The sequence below is a fragment of the Lynx canadensis genome, chromosome B1 (assembly GCF_007474595.2).
Source record: "Lynx canadensis isolate LIC74 chromosome B1, mLynCan4.pri.v2, whole genome shotgun sequence".
Lineage (NCBI taxonomy): Eukaryota > Metazoa > Chordata > Mammalia > Carnivora > Felidae > Lynx > Lynx canadensis.
Window position 1 is genome coordinate 73,273,005 of NC_044306.2, and position 21,611 is coordinate 73,294,615.

At 45.5% G+C, this 21,611-nt stretch overlaps 1 protein-coding gene across 1 annotated transcript in view; it reads left to right on the forward strand.

The window, feature by feature from the left end:
- The first annotated feature begins 5,716 nt into the window (after window positions 1-5,716).
- DCHS2 (dachsous cadherin-related 2) overlaps window positions 5,717-21,611 on the forward strand; it is a 245,080-nt gene continuing 229,185 nt past the window's right edge. The window contains exons 1-2 of the mRNA XM_030312882.1: window positions 5,717-7,743; window positions 10,684-10,701. Coding sequence (XP_030168742.1) covers window positions 5,717-7,743; window positions 10,684-10,701 — 2,045 coding nt within the window. The remainder of the gene's footprint in view (window positions 7,744-10,683; window positions 10,702-21,611) is intronic.

Sequence of the window (21,611 nt, forward strand, 5' to 3'; positions counted from 1 at the left end):
TGATGAAATCTTGAGATAAAGTTTTTCTTCGTCTTCTCAAAGAGTCAGAGGAAATAACTGTATGTTGATATCAAAGATAGGGACTAATACTCTATAAAGTTTAATCATATTCTGTTGGGCTCAGAAAATACAATGGATGTGTATACAATCTGTTCTCAAAATGAAAAATAGGGAAAATATTATCATCTCTTTTGGACACTTAGATCCTAAGGAAGGAAGTAGATTTGATTACCTATCATGTAATTACCTATCTGGGCGAGATCCCCATCATGTCCAGGATTCTGATTTTAATACTGTATTATATATATATATATATATATATATATATATATTACAGACTATGATATTAGACATTAAATCATCTCTTCTTATAAAGCTTTGTATCAATCACGGATTGATTGATTGATTGATTGAAACAGAACCAATATATACATGGTAATTGGCTCACATGATTGTGGGGACTGGTAAGTCCAAAATTTGTAGGGTAGACCAACAGGCTGGAAAGTCAGGCAGGACTTCTATGTTACAGTCTTGAAACACAGTTCCTTCTTTTGTGGGAAGCCTCCATTTGCTCTTAGACCTTCAATTGATTATGTGAGGGCCACCACATTATCAAGTGCGATCTCCTTCACTTAAAGTCAACTCATCGTAGATGTTGATTGTATTTATAAATTACCTTCACAACAGCATTTAGACTAGTACTTGGTAGTACCTGTCAAGCTTGGCACCATAGCCTGGCCATGTTGATACATAAAATGTAACCATCATGAGTTCTAAACACTCTTTAGCTCATCTTTTCAGAGAGATAACATATAAATGAAAAATAGCAGGGTTACTCCCTGCTGGAAAGGTGTCCTTCTTAAGCTCGAAGGGTCTTTCTTCTGGGAGAGGAGGTGGGAAGAAACCCTCCATATTTCATAGGAGCCTCCTCCTCACTTGGCTTTAGGAAACTTTTCTAAATAATTTCTCTTCATTGCATTCTCTAGTAGTGACTTCTTGTGGCTATTGTCCTGTGCCATCCTACCATTCACACAAACATGCTGTCCAGAGTTCTTCCTTCTGCAGTTTAGAAGCAAGACAGTTTGCCTTATGCAGAAAATCCCAGAGAAGATAAATGGCCCGTGAAAAGCTCCACAGACCATGGACACCGAAGCAAGACTGTCTGGGTTCAAATTCTGATTCTACCACTTACACCGATGCGACTTTGGCCAAGTTACTTGCAATGCCCGTGAACCTCAGTTTCTTCATCTTTCACATGGGATAATAATTATAATTCCTTCCCTAAAGGGTTGATATGAGATGCTTTGAACACTGTTTTGAGCACTTAGTAACTATTTAGACCATTTAAATTAACTATTATGAAATTAAGGGCTATCTACAGTCTGGGAGAAAATGTTTTTTGATGATGAACTATCTGTACTACTCAAACCATGTAACACTGGGTGAAGATTTACCTCTGGGCTTTTCTGCCCATGATAGATGCTGTCTGTGATACTAGGAAGTTGTCATCTCCCTCTCCACACACTCAGTGGGGCTAAGAAGCCAGAGTTTGATATGACAGAGAACCCCCAAACACTTCACCCCTAAAATATTTAATCACACACACAACAGGGGCAAGAAATATAATGTTTGCTGATGCCTTCGGTGTGCTAGCCCATACATTGGCTCACTCAATACTCATAACATCCTGTAAACGAGATAGTATAACCCTCAATTTAGAGAGCAGGAAACTAACAAGAGACCTAACAAGGTTGAAATAATTTGCCTACAATTATAGAGCAGAACCAGGGTCGCCCAGCTTCAAAACCCAACTCTTGCCAGTTATACCATGATGCTTCTCTCCAGAGAGTCAGACCTTGACCTATTTCTTGCAGGCTATTGGCTTCTGTGCTAGAATAAAGTTACTTTTTTTTTTTTACCTATTTGAGAAATGCTCCCCCCCCCCCAACCAAATTGAATTCTCAATCTAGAATGCTGCCCAGGGCATTCAATGAAGTGTATGGTGAAGTGGGCAGGAGACCTTGAACTGCATATGCTTGAATTATAAGGCCTAAAAACTAATGGGAAAATAGATGTTTGAAGTTTCTGAATTTTCATTTGTTTCTAAACCAAACCACTGTTTACAAAGAATGTCAGTGAAAGATGTAGAATGACTAGCTGCTTTTCCTTTATTTTTAGACTCAAGTAAATATTTGGTAACAATACACTTTGCAAAATAAGTTGAAGTTCAAAAATTAGTTCAAGAAGCCCCATGGAATGATTAAAAGGAGTAAGTTGTGAAGATAGAATTCATCACAATAAAGGATTTCATGATCAGTTAATTCTGAACTATGGCTTCCAACATCTCCTTAAATGGACTTATCCATCCATCAGCTAAACCAACTATCCATGCAGTCCTCTAACACATGTTTAGTTAATGGAGACCCATTTATGTGTCAGGTACTGATCTGGGTTCTGGGAGAAAGCAATGCTTAAAGTTCATGAAGAAGGTTGAGGTCACAGTAAACTAATAAGCAAATTTATAAAACGAACTAATGTCAGGTACCGGTAGGTGTTGTGACTGAAACACAATATGAGGATATATGGTTTATGGTGGAGAAACTATTGAGTAGAGGGGTCAAGGGAGGATTCCAAACAGTTGACATTTGAATTAAGACCTGAATGGGGGGCGCCTGGGTGGCTCAGTCAGTTGAGTGTCCAACTTCAGCTCAGGTCACGATCTCGTGGTCCGTGAGTTCGAGCCCCGCGTCAGGCTCTGGGCTGATGGCTCAGAGCCTGGAGCCTGCTTCTGATTCGGTGTCTCTCTCTCTCTGCCCCTCCCCCATTCATGCTCTGTCTCTCTCTGTCTCAAAAATAAATAAATGTTAAAAAAAAAAAAAAAGACTTGAATGGGGAAGAGACAAATCTTCACAAAGCATAAGAATAACTCCCAGGCAGAGAAAGTTTCTAACAATTCGAATGTACTGTCTTGGTCTGTTCACACCGCTATAAGAAAGTACCACACACTGGGTGACTCATAAATAGCAGAAATTTACTTCTCGCTGTTCTGGAAGCTGGAAGTCTGAGATCAGAGTATCAGCCTGGTCAGGTTCTGGGGAGGGCCCTCTTCCTGGTTGTGGACTGCTCGCTTTTATGTCCTCACAAGGCGGACGACTGAGAGCAGCAAGCTCTCTCATGACTCTCATAACATTACTCCCATGACCTCATCTAATCCTAGTCTCCTCCCAAAGACCCCACCTCCTAATATCGTCACATTGGGTGGTAGGACTATAACATAAGAATTTTGAGGGAGACACAAACATTCAGTCTGTAACAAATACCAAGATTAGAAAAAAAAAAAGCAGTACAAGTGGATCCGGAGTGGAGGTATGAGATGAGGTGGGAAAGGTGAGAAGGGCCATGTTAATTTTGTACAGTTGGAAGGAGTCTCAATTATAATCCAAGTATAATGGAAATATATTGGCAGGTTCTAAGCAGGGGGAGACACAATTTGAATTAGCTTTAAAAACAACAATCCAGGTGCCTGGGTGGCTCAGTCAAACATCCGACTCTTGATTTCTGTTCAGGTAATGACCTCACAGTTGGAAAGTTCCAGCTCCTTATTGGGCTCTGCACGGACAGCGTGAAGCCTGTGGGGGTGAAGCCTTCGGGGATTCTCTCTCCTCTCTCTCTGTCCCTCCCTCCCTCTCTCTGTCTCTCAAAAATAAACATTAAAAAAAAAACCTGTAAACAAACAAAACAAAACAAAACAAAACAATCCAGAGGCATGGCTGAGAGTTACTTATGGGGGGCAAGAGTGGAGGCCGAGGAACCAGTTCAAGATCGCAAAGGTTGAGGTGAAAGAAAACTAAAGACTCATAACCATTCTCCTTACTGGTAAGGGGACTTCACTGGTGAAAGGCAGCTGGATTTATTTTAATGATGTCTCCATTTACATGCAACATATCTGCTATAAAATGGTTTTATTATTATTTTGTCAGAGGTAGCGATAATGGTGTAGATTAGCAGTTATATATAACTCCATCATATATTAAAAAGGCATTTTACTGTTGCTGGCAGGAACCACCATGCAGAGCTCTTGGTTCTCCTTAAAGGAGAGTAACGGTAACTAGGAAATTAATTCTTCCCTTCGGCTTAAATGCAAAATTGCAGAAACCATTTGCTAAATACGACCAGCCATTCTCAAGAAGGCAGAGAGTCCTTCCTCAGGCATTCTTTATTAGAGGCCATTTATCAATTTCTACCTATCATTACGGATAATTGCAGCGAAACCTGCGACTGGCGATTTATTGGCATTTTTCTTGCACTCAGACGGAAGCTAGTTTGAAGTGTTACCAACAGTGGCCCTGGCTGCAAACTTCCTTACTCAGAGGCGATGGTGAAGTGCTGGAAGGTGGTCTGGCCTGAGCTACCCCATCTTTCTGCCCATAAATCAGCATCCGAAAACATCCTGGAAGTGTTGTGATGGCGCTGAATGCATAAAAAAGTGTTCACAAGCCGAATCTATTGTCATTCTTGGTGGCAGAGGGGAGTGACAAGACGCTCGCGCGTCGCTGAGTAGTAGCGCGGCATAATAAAGCATGCTTTGCGCCATGTGTGCCACAGATTTCTCGGGGTTTCGCGAAGGTTTTTCCAAGTTCCGCCTTCCCCCCCCTTTACAGTCATCCTGGCCCCAGCTGCGCGTCGGCCTTTGACTCCATCTGTCCTTCCGCTGGGGACGAGCCTCTCTCGCCAAATGGAGAACACAAGTTTGGCTCCCCAAAGTGATTCTAACCCCCACCCTCTGCTCAGCCTGAGCCAAGCGTCAGGCCTGCCGAACGAACCGTCCAGGGGATGGAGGGAGGAGGGCGTGGAGGGGCTGCTCCTCTCGCCGCCCCCCACCCATCGCCACTTCGCACGCAGAGCCGGGGCAGCCGGCCGGCCTGCGCGACCCCCGCCCGCCTCCCGGTCCGAATTTCCACGTCCTTCCTCCTTCGCTCCTCTCTCTTCGGTCCCTGGCCCCGGCGAGAACGCGCCCTGCTGCAGAGCGGCGACTCGCAGGTTGGAGTTTGCCCTCGTGTGCGCCGCGTCACAGGCGGGGAGGAGAAGGGAGGGGGGGCGGCGGGGGCTGGGTGGGAGCTGGAGCCGGGCGGTCCTGGGCGCCCCGAGACGCCGCGGGGAGAGGCCACCCCCGGAGCCGCCGACACGGCCGCAGCCAGGGCCGCCTCCCCCTCCCTCCTTTCCTCCTTCGCTCGGGCTGCGCGCCCGCCCTCGGCCTCCCCGCCCTTACTCCACCCCCTTCCCCGGGCCGACCCCCATCCTCTCCTTCTGTGTGTGCGCTTTAAATAATTTCATCCTTTTTGGCAAGGGAAATAATGCACCTGACTTTACCAGGGGGAAACAACAAGCCAAGCAGAACAAGGAACAGATGTAAAAGGAATAAAAGGAGAGAGAAAAAGAGATGAGACTCATTGAAAGCAATCCAGGGGCTGAGGAGGTGGCTGCAGCGGCAGAGGCAGCTAGCGCTTCCCTGTCTGCGTGAGCGGCAGGCGGAGGACGTTTTCACCAGTTGCAGCCTGAACCTCGGGAACTCCTGGGTCTGTTGGTTTGCCAAACAAAGTCTTTTTTTTTTTTTTTTTTTCTTTCGCCCAGACACTGAAGAGGCTCCTGGATTTTTCTGCCAGCCCTCCACAAGCTGGCAGTTACCCGGGAGCCTTCCCCAGGAGCTGGCGGAGAAATGAGCCCTTCTGGGAGGAGGATGGGCAAAGGGCACCGGCAGCGGGGGGCTCTGGCCACGAGGCGCCTTCCGATGCCAGGGAGGAGAGGGTCACCCCGCGGGCTGCCGGGCGGCGGCGGCGGCGCCACGGGGGCTCAGCGCTTCCTGCTCGGGCTCTTCTTGCACGCGTGGCTCTGGGCGGCTTCGGGCTCATCTGCCCAGGTGTTCAACCTCAGCCTTTCTGTGGACGAAGGACTTCCTCCGGACACTCTAGTAGGAGACATCCGCGCCGGGCTGCCCGCTGCACAGCAGCAGGAGGCGGGCGGCTTCTTTCTATCCGAGGATTCCGATGACTCACCACTGTTGGACGACTTCCACGTGCATCCGGACACCGGCATCATCCGCACGGCGCGGTGCCTGGACCGCGAGCAGCGGGACCACTACAGCTTTGTGGCCGCCACGCTGCTGGGAGCCGTGGTGCAGGTGGAGATCCTGGTCAACGACGTGAACGATCACTCCCCCAGCTTTCCCCGCGACTCCCTGCAACTCGACGTTTCCGAGCTCAGCCCTCCAGGTACCGCCTTCCGCCTGCCAGGTGCCCACGACCCGGACGCCGGCCTGTTCAGCACTCAGGGCTACACCTTGGTGCAACCGTCCGCCCTTCCCGAGGACCCCGCGGGACCGTTCTTCCAGTTGCGCTACGGAACTCCCGGGTCACCGCCGTCGCCACCGTCGTCGTCGCCCCTGGAGCCCCTGGACCTGGTGCTGCTGCGGCGTTTGGACCGGGAGGCTGTGGCTGCGCACGAGTTGCAGATCGAGGCATGGGACGGCGGCCGCCCGCGGCGCACGGGCCACCTGCGTGTGGAGCTGCGCGTGCTAGATGAGAACGACAACCCCCCGGTCTTCGAGCAGAGCGAGTACCGCGCCGCCGTGCGGGAGGACGCTCGGCCGGGAGCCGAGGTCTGTCGCGTTCGCGCCACCGACCGTGACCTGGGGCCCAATGGCCACGTGTACTACAGCATCCGCGCCCGGCAGGCGCTCTGGCCACTGGGCGATGCGGCCTACTTCACCGTGGGGGAGCTGAGCGGCGTGGTGCGGGTGCAGAGGCCGCTGGACCGTGAGGCACAGGCCTGGCACCAGCTGGTGATAGAGGCCCGCGACGGAGGGGCCGAGCCCGAGGTCGCCACTGTGCGCGTGTCCATTGCGGTTCTGGACGTGAATGACAACCCGCCCGCCATTCACCTGCTCTTCCTTACCGAGGGTGGGGCGGCGCGCGTTTCCGAGGGCGCGGCCCTCGGCGACTACGTGGCTCGAGTCTCCGTGTCCGACGCGGACGGGGATCCCGAGCAGGAAGAGGAGGCCATCGGGGAACCCGGCGTGGGCCTCGGAAGCGGAAGCATCTCGTTGTCCTTGGAGGGCGGAGATGGAGCCTTCGCGCTGCGCTCTGGTGGCTCCCCGGGGGTATTTTTCCTTTGCGTCGAGGGGCCCCTGGACCGTGAGAGCCGCGACCTGTATGATTTGCGACTGGTGGCCACGGATGCGGGCTCCCCGCCGCTGAGCACCGAGGAAATGCTGCTGCTCCGGGTCGCCGACCTCAACGACCAGCCGCCTCTCTTCAGCCGGGAGCATTACCTGGCCTCCGTGTCAGAGGCCGCGGCCCCCGGCACGGCGGTGGTGTGGGTCAGCGCCTCTGATGCGGACGAGGCTGGCACCGACCACGCCCGGCTGCGCTACGCACTGGTCCACCTTCCCGTTCACTGCAACCCGGAAGGTGTGTGGCCTGCAGCGGAGTGCGGACCGTCCTTCACTATTGATCCTGAAAGCGGCGTGATCAGCACCATCCGGAGTCTGGACCGAGAGGTCCAGGAGGCAGTAGAGTTGAGAGTGGTAGCCCAGGACCTCGGAGAACCCCCACTCTCTGCCACCTGCCTGGTGAGCATCACCGTGGACGATGTGAATGACAACGAGCCCATCTTCAGGAGGCAGGTGTACAACGTCACCCTTGCGGAGCATGCCCCAGTTGGACACTGCTTTTTGCAGGTGAGTGCGTCATGCTTCTGGATCAACCTCTGGATTCCAGGAAGGCCTGGGAAGGGAGGTCAAGATTAAGTCTATCCAGGGAAGGAACATTGTGACGTAGGTGGTTGTATCCTGGCTCCAAAGCAAGGGGGTATGAACTCCAGTTCTTCCTCTACAGTGAGATGAATGGCACCTTCTGGGCACCTAACTTTGCTGTCAGGGGCTTGCACTGTATGAGCTCTAAGGTCCTTTCTACTTCACATATTTGGATCCTGATTTTGCTTAAAGAATCCCAGTTTCCTTTGTGCAGGATATGTGCTCCCACATGGATTTGGGAGGAACCACTCACTCCCAAACAGTATGCAAATGGCAGTGTCTCATATTTTTGAGCATCACTGTGTGGCATCTTAGGGAAATAAAGGGATCCTCAAAAAAAATTTTCTTTTCAAATACAGTGCCTACCTTTAGACATTGAAACTGATTGAGTAACCATTTCCAGAGTTTTCTTACACGTTTTCCTACCTTCGTTTAGAGGCTTACAAAAGCTAGTTGAGGACAGTAAGTCATTTTTTTTTTTTAAAAATCAGCTGTGAGTTGAGTTCCTTCAGGACTCTGAAAAGTAGTGGGGCTCAGTTATAAAATAGGGACTCTATACCTTGCTTTTTGGAGATTCTGATCTCTCCTTTACCTTCAGAATGTTGTGATTTGGCCCCTTCTAGCACCATCTTTATTGCTTCAAATTTCCTTTTCCCTTCCCTTCCCTTCCCTTCCCTTGCCTTCCCTTCCCTTCCCTTCCCTTCCCTTCCCTTGCCTTCCCTTGCCTTCCCTTCCCTTCCCTTCCCTTCCCTTGCCTTCCCTTCCCTTCCCTTCCCTTGCCTTCCCTTGCCTTCCCTTGCCTTCCCTTGCCTTCCCTTGCCTTCCCTTCCCTTCCCTTCCCTTCCCTTCCCTCTTCACTTCTTTGTTATTGAAGTATAGTTGACACACGTTACACTAGTTTCAGGTGAACAACAAGTGATTTGACAAACTGTATACATTATGCTATGTTCACAAGTGTAGCCACCATCTGATGCTTTACAACACTATTACAAAACCATTGACGATATTCCCTATGTGGTACATTTTATCCCCAGGACGTCTACACTCCGTAGTTAGAAGCCAGTATTCCCATTCCCTTTCACCCATTTTGCCCATCTCCCCATCCACCTCCCCTCTGGGTGGGAGTTTAAATAGGTGCACCCAATGTGAACACTGTATAGAGGTTCCTCAAAAAAGTAAAAATAGAATTAACATATGATCCAGTACCGGGTAAAGAAAATGAAAACCCTAAATAGAAAAGATGTATGTACCCCTATGTTTATTGCAGCATTATTTATAATAGCCAAGATATGGAAGCAACCTAAGTATCCATCAATAGATGAATGGATAAAGAGGATGTGTTACACACACGCACACACACACACAGTGGAATATTATTCAGCCATAAAAAGAATGAGATCTTGACCTTTGTGACTACATGGGAGAACCTAGAAGGTATTATGCTAAGTGAAAGAAGTCAGACAGAACAAGATACCATATGATTTCATTTATATGTGGAATCTCAAAAAACAAAACAAAGAAAGCAGAAACAGACCAATTTCCAATTTCTTATCTGATTTGAGATAAACCAGATTTCTAAGATTGATTTATTTACTCCAAGATAACTTGAATAAATACATACAGCCTAGAAGGCTAACTGGTGAGTGAACCTCTAAAGCTTTATTTAGTTCTCAGGCTGGGTTATTTTAAGATCTCTATTGTTTATTTCCTGGTTCTCAGGGGAGTAGGGCCTTAACTTTTGTAGGTTGTGTCTCAAATAATAACCTTTAGATAACCAGGATGCTACTATATTATAAAAATGAATTTCATGACTGCTTCTATTTTTTTAATCCTTTGGATCTGTGGGCGATAATAATCTCCATTTCTTTCCCTAGCATGATTGGCAGTTCTCTGAGTTGCTAGGTTATTCAAAGAAGGCTTGAGAATCAATTAATGCTTGCTGTTGAAACAGACAAATCCACAAATGTCAGTGAGTACCACAGTGAAAGTTTATCTACTTGTCAAGCAAATTTTGATACAATGCAAGTTGGCTGGTCTTCCTCCATCCAAGGTAGGGCCGGGCCTGGGAGTGAGTGACTTAGATCCCGTCCACCAGTGTTCCATTGGCCAGAACTCAGCTATGTGGCCTCAGGTGTACCCCAAAGGAGGCTGACGAATGTAAAGCAGTACGTGGATGCCAGCGTGCACTGATCCTTTCTGCCATGGATTTCTAAAAATGAAGTCATAATAAGTGAGAGGTTGGACTTGATGATTTCTAAGATTTCTTCCATCTGGAAGACCTTGAGGATCTTGGTATGAAATAGTACAACTTGGCTGCATTTGAAGGAAAATAAGCAGGGTGGATTAATTGCGATTCCTTTGATTAAAACCTGTCTTTTCTAAAATTGTGAGATGATTCTGCCGTGAGGTGTGTTTATCCCATTATTATGATTCAGATCTATTAGGTGAGCTGAACTTGGCTCAAGTGTAGGACTGCATCTCCAATTGCAAAAAAAAAAACCTTTCCTGTTTGCCAAATATTGCTGTAAATAGTATTAAGTCGTGCTAATTAGAATTTCTGGAAATTCCAGTGATGTAGCCCCTCAACATTGCAGAAACCGTCTTACTCCCTGGGTTCTCTGGTGGCCTTTCTCCAGCAGCTGTGAGAGCATCCTGTGTTCTGTAAGTCCCTGCGGTCTCTGTCCCCTGCCTTCGAGGTGGGCCCCCCCAAGTTGTCTTCCATCTGTTTTATATCTTTACTCTAGATCTTTTGTTGTTTTTTAAGTTTATTTGTTTATTTTGAGAGTGAGAGAGAGGGAGCACGCATGTGAGTCGTATGCGAGCGGGGAGAGGGCAGAGAGAGAGGGAGAGAGAGAATCCAGACACATTGGCAGCATGGAGCCTGATGCTGGGTTGGAACTCACGAACCATGAAATCATGACCTGAGCTGAAACCAAGAGTTGGACACTTAACCAACTGAGCCCCCCCGTGCCCTTCAATCTTTCTGTATATCACTTTATAAAAAGGAACCTTCCCAGCCACACTTTGGGTCTCATGGCCTCTTTCCCACAGGGCTTTAATTCCATTATACCAATTCTTACAACCCTGCCTTCTTTCTGTTGCTCTCCATCAGTTTTCTCCCTTTAGACTGAATAGCTGCTCAATTCTCCTTTGTCAGAATCAAACAAAAACCAAATGGAAGCAACAGGAAAAAAAAAAGTTCTTTCCTATATTCCCTGTAAGGGAATAATACCGTGTCATCTAATGAAACAAATCCTTGAACCTTCAGGGTGTCTTTGGAGGTCACCCCACATCACGGATCCTTGCGGTTCTTCCACTCTTATTACTGCTCCTGCTGCGACCACAGTGCTGACCATCTTCCTGTCCCCCATGTAGCCTGAATCCTTTTATAGTCTCATACCCAGATCAGAACTTTACAAAGACTTTAAGCGTGGACATGACAAAGGGATTTAACACAGAGTACAAGAACCTGTAGCAGCCTGAGATAGGTGACCTCTGTTCCCAAAGGGTTTTCACAACCTCGCAGGCACTTGCCTGGATTCCTCATTCCTTACTCTCCACTGTCCTCTACGTGTCCTTCTTAACAACCCGCCTCTCAAGAGCTCCTTTCAGTATCTCTTTATGGTTAAGGCAGAGAGAGATTTCTACTCTGCAGACACTCAAGGGTTTCCTCCCCAGACTCCGTGCCTGGCCCAAAAGATTCTCTTTTCCCTCAGATTACTGTCAAAAAGACTAACTGCAAACGCCAGGCAAGACCCCCCACTTTCCACTCCATGCCAAGCACAGTGAGGTGAGCTGTGCTCCCAGCCTTCATGTCCGGCATTTATACCTGACTCACAGAAGTGAAGGCTGTTGTCTCAGGCTTCCTCAAATATCATTACTGTGTTCATTCACTAATTCATTTGTTTAATCAAACAGCAGCAGTCACTGAATAAGCACAGCATTCCACAAACAAATATTTATTGAGTACCTCTTACATGCCAGGAACTGGTCTTAGTGCTGAGGACGTAGCAGTGACCCAACCGGGCAGGGTCCCTGTGCTAACGGAGCGCCCAGTGGGGTGCTGTCTCCTTCCCTCCACTGCCAGTCCTCTGGAAGGAAGGACGGATGCCCCTTCCTCATGCTGAGCATTCCGTAGCCCCCTGTTCTGACTTGCCCTCATCATTGTACTAAATCCTGTCTCTCAAAAGGCAGCTGTGGTTTTTTTTTAATTTATTTTTTATTTTTTAAAATTTACATCCAAATTAGCATAGAGTGCAACAATGATTTCAGGAGTGGATTCCTTAGTGCCCCTTACCCATTTATCCCATCCCCCCCTCCCACAACCCCTCCAGTAACCCTCAGTTTGTTCTCCATATTTGAGAGTCTCTTCTGTTTTGTCCCCCTCCTTGTTTTTATATTATTTTTGTTTCCCTTCCCTTATGTTCATCTGTTTTGTCTCTTACAGTCCTCATATGAGTGAAGTCATATGATTTTTGTCTTTCTCTGACTCATTTTACTTAGTATAATACCCTTCAGTTCCATGCACGTAGTTGCAAATGGCAAGATTTCATTCTTTTGGATTGCCGAGTAATACTCCATTGTATATATGTACCACATCTTCTTTATCTATTCGTCCATCGATGGACATTTGGGCTCTTTCCATACTTTGGCTATTGTTGATAGAGCTGCTATAAACATGGGGGTGCATGTGTCCCTTCGAAACAGCACACCTGTATCCCGTGGATAAAGGAAAGGCAGCTGTGTTTTTAAATTTAAATCCAGTCAGCTTTTCTTAATCATAAAGCATTTCTGACTGTGGCCCGCTTCCTCTTTCTTGAATGCCGCCTCTTCTTTCATCTTACTACCTTCTTTTTGTGTCTCCCTCTTGCCAGTTCCTCCTTTTTCCTCTTGTGACACCCGGCTCTGTGATGGAGGCACTTCCGGGGGTCTGACTTCCTCTCACATCTACCCGCTTCCTACACTTTCTTCTATATATTCCCAGATCTTCTTTTTTTTTTTTCCTCTGTCTATAGGATGGAAACTTCTCTTATAAACTCACATTTAACATTTTCCTACCTTGTATACATCTCCACCTGGATATATAGTTTTGGCACCTCAGATCTAACATTTCCCAGATCAAAGTCATTTCCCTTCTAGTACTAGCTTCTTCCTTCCTTCCTTCCTTTCCTTCTTTCTTTCTCTTTCTTTCTTCCTTTCTTTCTTTCTTCTTTCTTTCTTTCTTTCTTTCTTTCTTTCTTTCTTCTTTCTTTTAGTTTTTAAAAAAATATTTTCTTTCTTTCTTTTAATTTTTTGGAAAATGTTTATTTATTTTTGAGAGAGAGAGACAGAACGCAGGCAGGGGAGGAGCAGAGAGAGGGGGCGCAGAATCCGAAGCAGGCTTCAGGCTCTGAGCCGTCAGCACAGAGCCCAACGCGGGGGCTTGAACCCACAGACCCCGAGAGCATTACCTGAAGTCGGATGCTTAAAGCCACCTGGGTGCCTCTAGCTTCTTTCTTTCTTAACTTGTGTTCATTAGCTCCTTTTTGAAACTTTCCCGTTTTTGTTAGTGTGTCCTTTCCACAGACGTGTTTGTGTGTCTGTGTGTGTGGATTTGCTGTTTGTTGGAGTGGTTGTGTCTTGTATTGTGGAAAAGTAAAGCACCAGGGTAAAAAGCAAGATCACATCTCAAACCCATCAGTTGGGTAAAAAGCAAGGCTTGAGATCCCAGCCTGGGGCCGTGGGAGGGGGAGCATCTGGTGTGCTTGTTTGCTTGAACTCGGGGTCTGACTTTGAGGATCCTGTCTAGGAGGGTGCCCGGGCAGTGGACATTAAAGATGGTATCTGCCTCTGGGAAGACACTGAAGGATGGGAGGGCATGCTTCCTACAAAGCTCCATGAACCGGAAAGGGCTAAACTGTATCTTGTTTTGGATTCATTATATCTTTTAGGGTTATTTCCTTTAAAAAACTTTTTTTATAATGTTTTATTTATTATTTAATTTTGAGAGAGAGAGAGAGAGAGACAGAGACAGAGACAGAGAGACAGAGCACAAGTGGGGCTCCAGGCTCTGAGCTGTCAGCACAGAACCTAACGTGGGGCTCGAACCCACGAACCTGAACAGGGGGGATCATGACCTGAGCCAAAGTCTGAAGCTCAACCAACTGAGCCACTCAGGCACCCCTCTAGGCATATCTTAAATGCCACTTTCTCCCACTAAATGTTATCTGGTATGTCCCACTCTTTTCTTAATGTTCTTTGTAGTGCTACGGTTGTTTACTTGTATTAGTAAAATAGTGTAAGTACCTTGTGGGGCTGCAGTTCAATGGTATTTGAATCCCCTGTAATACTCGGTGTCCTCTATCTAATGTATTAGGAGATCAGTAACTTTTTTGAATTGTATTGAAGAGCTACATCGTGAAAACAAAAGCTAAGTAAGAGTTACTACTGGGTAGAGCTTTTACTTTTTAATTGTTCACATTTTATCTGAGTGTGTATTATTTGTATTTTAAAGTTTATTTCCTCTGTGAAGTTTATCGTTGGTCCTCTGGAATTTTGTGGCCTGCATTACGTTGCTTATCCCTCACTTTACTACTACTATACCCTTATTGTTGACCTTGCATGCATGCTTACATACTTACATAGTGTAGACAAGCTTTGATGGTCATATAATTGTATCACCCAATATGATTGTCCTCTTCTGGCTCTTTTCTTTGTTTCATTTATTTGTTTTGCATTTTTTCCCTTCTTGCTCTCAAAAATGGACCTATCCTGTCTGCACACATGCATTGAAAGCATGTGAGATTTCCCACAGCAATCTCAGTTGTCTCTAGGACATGTCTAGATCACCTGCCAACTGTCATCTTCCCTGATTATCGGACACTTGCTGGCCTTGTACCTTAGTTCCCAGCATGTGCTGTATATGCCTCTGGCTTTGCTCTGATGACCTGTTTTAAGCACTTGAGATCAACTGTAAAATTCTCTTCTGGGCTTCATTTTCATTCCTCTCCTCTTCTTTCCCCACACAAGTGCTACCCAAGACCCATCAGCTGGCTTTACTTCCTTTCCCTTTTTCTTGCTTGGAAAAGGTGATCAGATAACATGTTTGGATATGTTATAGGAATGGTATTGCCTAGAATCTGTGGATGTATCTCTAGTTAAAGTTAATGTATAACTTGCCAGTAATTTGTGTAGTTTTTGGTTGTATAACTAAAATAATGACGTGGTAGAGAGTTCATAGCTTTGAAGATTAAAATTAGGTTGCATGCAGTGATGAAAACCAGACAGACTATGGGGCCAGAGTCCCTGGATTTGAATCTCAGTTCCACTACTTACTAGCAGTGTGATCTTGGGCACTGTGCCTCAGTTTCCTCCTCTGGAAAATATGAATAACAGCATCAGTGTCAACTTGGAAGAGTTTTTGTGTGAATAATGAATTAATACATGTTTGCTTAGAACAATGCTTGATTCAAAGTAAGTACTCAATACATATTATATATTATTATATGTTAGTAAGACTTCTAGAGATGGTGAGGAAAACTGTTTTGCCTGATATAGCAATCAGTAATTAAAAATGACATTTCAGAGGTGGGTGCCTGGGTGGCTGAGTCAGTTAAGCATCTGACTCTTGATCTTGGCTCAGGTCATGATCTCATGGTTCGTGAGTTCGAGCCCCTTGTCGGTCTCTGCACTGGCAGTGTGAGGAGACTGCTTGGGATTCTCTTTCTCCCTCTCTCTCTGCCCACCCCTTCCCCACTCACGCACACTTTCTCTCTCAAAATAAATAAATAAACTTTAAAAAGTGACATTTCAAATAAAGAGTCTCTTGCACTAAAGATGGAAGAAGGTGCAGAAATAGATTTAAATTGTGTATCGGATTTTAGCTAGATGTGTATGTTTCTAGCAATGAAAGCAGGAATCTGTTGCACTTAATTTGGTTGCTTGTAACATCTCCTTATGGGTCTATAGATTCCTACTTGTCTTTAGGAAGGTTCAGATGACCTCTCAATAACAGTCCTTCCAACCCACACCCCCAGAAAGCACTGTGAAGGTCTTAGAGAGACTAGGCAATGTGATAGAAGTCTGGTGGTGAAGGCCTCAGCACAGTGGATCATGATTCCTCATGGGTTCACCTCAAGGGTGCTAACCCCACACTGAGACTCCATGAGACTCCATGACCCCTCTCAGGTGTGCAGGGAATGATTCTTGTCTATGGATTGTCTTTTGTTCTGTTTATCAGTTATTACTCTTTGGAGCCTTTTATTGGGAAAGCATGGAGCAAGATAGCACTGGACTTAGAATACCTTGGTTCCGACTTTGACTACACCACTATCTCTACTGACTTCTCTGGCCAGTTCCTCATCCACGAAATGTGCATTAGTCATATATACATTATGAGAAATAGACTCACACAATTATAGAGACAGAGATTTTTCACAATTCCGTAATCTGCTGTCTGCAAACTGAGGACACAGGGAAACCTATGGTGTAATTGAATCCAGGTCTGAAGGCCTGTGAACCAGGAGAACTGATGGTGTGAGTGCCAGTCAGAGGGCAGAAGAAGACTGGGGTCCCAGCTAAGACAGTCAGGCTCATCCTTTCTCTTCCTTTTTGTCCTTTTCAGGCCTTCAGTGGATTGGATGATGTTCACTTGCTTTGGGGACAGCATTCGGCTTTATATGTACTATGGTAATATATACTATGTGGTCGAAAGTGGTTGGTGCAGGAAGAGTTAAGGGCCTTTGCAGGTGAAAGGTTCTTTGTGCAGTGGATCAGGATGGAGGTTTCACTAGATGTGGACCTTCTGGGGAGTCCTCTGCCTTCTTTTGTGATGTTTTTATTTACAGACTTGTCTTGGATGCATTCTATTGTAACTATGCATTTTTGTTTTGCATAAAAAAGTGTAATGCATTCCTAGGCATGATCACTTCCAAAAGAGAATCATTCAGGATGGATTTCTTTTTAGTTTTTTTAATATTTATTTATTTATTTATTTATTATTATTATTATTAATTTTTTTAACGTTTATTTATTTTTGAGACAGAGAGAGACAGAGCATGAACGGGGGAGGGGCAGAGAGAGAGGGAGACAGAATCGGAAGCAGGCTCCAGGCTCTGAGCCATCAGCCCAGAGCCCGACGCGGGGCTCGAGCTCACGGACCGCGAGATCGTGACCCGGGCTGAAGTCGGACGCTTAACTGACTGAGCCACCCAGGCATCCCTATTTATTATTTTTGAAAGAGAGAGAGACAGAGTACGAGCGGGGGAAGGGCAGAGAGAGAGAGGGAGGCACAGAATCCAAAGCAGGCTCCAGGCTCTGAGCTGTGAGCACAGAGCCTGATGTGGGGCTCGAACTCATGAACGGTGAGATCATGACCTGAGGTGAAGTCGGACGCTCAACCGACTGAGCTACCCAGATGCCCCAGGATGGATTTCTTAAAGTTGTGATCAGTAAGATTTCCTTTCTCTGAGGATTGAAATCCGGCAACAAATTAATTTTATTACCACCTCAACACCAGACATACTAATGAGCCCCTTGCCTTCTAAATTATAAATTAAAAGTGAGCAACTATAGAAGTAATTTATATTTTCATAGCCCATTAGGGAAATTAAGCTAGATCATTTTCACAAATGCCAGGTTACTTCTTGAAATATTACTGAATTAAAATTTGCATTTAAAAGGATTTTGTGCTTTATGGCACAGGTAGATCAGGTGAACATCATAGCAGATATCAATTTTAATTAAAACTCTATTTAGGATTGCATAGTCCATGTGACGGTAGTATGAATTAGAATAACCGTGGTGTGTGTGGTTCCTATAGTGAAGACATGAGAAGAGATAGTCCATAAAGGACTTACAGTGTTTGTCTAGAGTTTGGCCTTTGTTACGGAAGCAAACAAGAGAGATGGCAGGGTTTTGACGAGAGATTGACATGTGTAAAGCAAGGTCTTAGGAATTAATAAGATTAATTCCAGATTAATAAGAAGCAAGGAGGAAGAAGGAGGCAGGAGACGAGGTAAGAGAGTCCCCAGACTCTTGTAATAATCCCTGTTCAGCCCTGAGGGCCTGAACCACGGGAGTGGAGGCATAATGGAAGGTATGGCCTTAAAGGAAGACTAGGTACCACTTGAATAAGAAGTGAAGGGAGAGGTAATGGAGGAAGTAAAAGTTGGTGCTGTATGTTCAGTCTGGTTAGTCAGAGGAATAGGAAAAGCTGGAGGTGAGAGTTTTGAGGGGAAGATGCTCACTCGGTCAGGTGTTTGGTAATTTGAGTACGGATTCATGGCGAGTAGTCCAGGAAAAGATGTCTCGATGGCTATTTAGCTATTCAGAACTAAGTGCAGAAGAGCTGCCAGAGGTTGGAGATAGAAACTTGGAAGTCATTTATGTAGAGGTGATAACCAAAGCTGTGGAAATAGAAGCGAGGATACTGAGAGAAGAGTCCATGGCTGAAGATGCTGGCTGGGACAAGGGTCTTGCCATTCATATGTGGTGGGAGGGCAGGTCTCTGTGAGGCTGTTTTGTTTTCTTGATCTCCTCAGCCCAGTGGACCAGAGCCCAGAGAGACGGATGGCAGCTTACCCTGTTCTCTGAGCTCCTCCGCAATGCCTTGAATTACTCAGCATCCCTCTCCATGCTCCCAGGCATTAAGTAAGGCACATGTTACCTGGCTCTGCTATTCTCTTCTCCCTTGTCCTTCTTTCTTACAGAACTCCTCGTCAGTCCTCCATATGCATTTTAGCCATTTTTGTCTCTATTATAGCTTTCGCCATTCTGCCAAACCGGTCTTCCATTTTCCCATTTCGCCCAGTATTGATATCTTTTGTTACTTCTACTCCAGGAACCCTATCCTGCAGTCATACTCTATTAACCTAGAATCATCCAGAACTGCTCCACCTTTGAAATCTCAGCTGTGTATCCCAGTCTCTGATCAGAACCTCCTAGCATGTCCACTCTCTGTCTTTGATTTAATTTACTTTTTGAACCTATATATTTTTTCTAGGCCCCTTCTCTTCCATTTCTTTCTTTAGATATCAGCCCCCTCTTTGCTTTAGTTCCTGTATCCAGCCAGGATTCCTGAGTGCACCCTACTAACCCTTGCTCTTCTAGACCTGCGCACATAATCCTGATGGTGGATCGGTCTAGCTGTATGCTCCCCCACCTCATATTTGCACCAGGGAGCACTGCTGGAGTAATTCTGAGTGATGGTCAGTTCCGTTGTAAGTGGCTACAGTCAGCTGGGCCCTCAGTACTGCTGGGCAATCTTTTCTTCGCCTGGCATCTCCCCCACAACTTCACTCTCTTTCAGGATCACATCTTGCTCCTTTTCTCTTCACAGGTAATCATGCCTTCTACTCCGTAGAATCCAGAAGGTGAAAACTCACTTGTGTTTTGCCTCCCGCTATCAGACTTTCTTGTCTCTGTGCCATCCAGTCCCCAAGGACTAGGGGTTCTCCAGTGGCCAAATCAAGCCCAACCATGGCTTCTCCACATTTCACTTCTCCATCTTACTATTTTTTTTAAAGTTATTTATTTTTGAGAGAGAGAGAGAGAGAGAGAGAGAGAGAGAGAGAGAGAGAGAGAGAATGATCAGGGGAGGGACAGAGAGAGAAGGAGATACAGAATCCAAAGCAGGCTCCAGGCTCTGAGCTGTCAGCACAGATCCCAATGCGGGGGTTGAACCCACGAACGGTGAGATAATGACCTGAGCCGAAGTCAGACGCTTAACCGACTGAGCCACCCAGGTGCCCCTAACCTCTTCCATCTTTCCTAACATTGCTTGTCATTGGTACCCTTTCTCCTCTATCTTTTACCCCTGCCTCTCTATTCTTTCCATCTCTTTAACATAGATGGTGCCTCTCCTATTGTTTGCAGTATTTACGAACCAAATCTATGGGCATCTTGCTCCTGTTTGCTCAACTTCCTTCCTCAGTACCCTGTAATAATGGCGTCTGGGACCTGTTGGCCCATGTCTTTTTGGACCTGGCCATATGTTAAGAGCCCTTTCCCACTTGAAGAAAGATTCTGGAAATTTCTACTACTGTCTTGTTTAGTGTCCGGTATCCCTTGATGATAGATTCAGTACCCGTAGAGCTAAAGTGGTCTTCTTCAGCATCGACTAGTGTAATGAAGTTGTGAAGAAAATGTAGTTGCTAGAGTGTAAGAAATGACAGGTAAGATTTATTATTGCCTGTTTATGGAATATTATATCCTGTAGTTGATTGAAGCCATTAACCAGTATCTTTCATAGGAGAACAAAGGATTGAATCAGTTAAGAAAAGATACTCTATTGAACAAACAAAAATGCCTTAGTCTTGATTACTGTCTAAATAATCTCACTACTTTTACCTTTTCACTCCATGGATTTTGGGCGTACTAACCCTGCTCTGTGTATGCTGTAGGACATTGTGTCTTTCCTTCTCAACAATTCTGTTTTAAATTTCCTTTTAAAAATTCCACAATATTAACCTCATTTCAAATTTTGCCATTTTTCCCCGTAAAAATGCAGCGCCTTAGATTGCCCACCGATGAAGTATGTGGAGCCTCTTTAGCCCTCGTTATTTCCAGGAGTCCTTGAGTTGAAGAGAGGAAGAATGATCCCGTGGATAAAAGTAGGTCCTTTGGAGCCAGGCAGAACTAGGTTTAAATTTTAACTCTGTCCCTTAGTAGATTGACTTGGAGCAGGTTGCCAAGCCTTCGGAAGCCTAAGTTTTCTCATTCGCTAAGGAGGAATGATAGGAGAGGATCTACCTAAAAAGCAATTGTGGGGACTGAATGACGTGATGGATGTCCAGAGCATAGAGCAGCACCTGGCATGTGGTAAATTCCCAGGGAAGTTTATTAGCGCAGCTTCATTTGTGTTTGATCAAACTGAGAAGGTAAGTGAGATTAGAAGAAACAAATATCAGCCTTTTGTTTTAAAAACGTCAGTGACTAGTCCTGTTAAATGACTAGAAATATGATCCTGAGCCTCAAATGACATTCTAGGAAAGTGCCCTGACGCAACTATTATGTAGCGTTTCAGTCCCAAATTGAGTCAGGTTCTTACCACTGAGAACCACAGGAGCCGTGGGAGCGGTGAGGAGACCTTGACCTTCTTGGTTTAAAGTAAAGAGTAGCCTGAGTAGCCTGTTCCTGACACTCTTCCATGGTTCACCTCTGCTCATACTTGCCAGTCTCATGGCCTTGACTCTGGCCACTTCTCTGGCTTTCCAAGGTCAAGCGCATACTTTAAGAAAAAGGCACCACCAGGTTTTGCTTTGCTGCCCCTGTCTCCTGAGATGTAAGCTGTCCGAGTGAAGGAGAGAAGTGTTGACTTCCTGGGATATGGCTGACTTTTGTCTCCATTTTCCAATTGATTGTCCTAGGAACTTCTCCTTCTTATTCAGGAGCAGAAGTAGGGCAAAGGGAAGAAGGGGACGCTTTGTGTTTTCTTTCAATTACAGTAACAAGGAACACCATCATTTGTAGTACCCTTTAATAAAAGTTTAGTGATACACACTACTTGAAGAGTTGACTGAAAGTACAATATGGTCACTGAGTGATTTTGAGTTATTTTATTTCTTGTAGGAAATTTACTAACAGAAAAAAGAAAGACATCAGTTAAAACTTATTTGGATACCTTCTTTGAGAAATCATTCCTTAAAAGTTCTTTTGCACATCAAAATAGGAGACTTATTGTTAAAATATTATTATAATTGGAATATTAATGTAAAACTTTTCAGTTGTATTTTAATGTGATGTGTGTTTATTTGGTATATTAAGATCAAGTAAATTATTTTTTATGCTTACTTTTAGAAATTGAAATTTATGTTTTCCATTT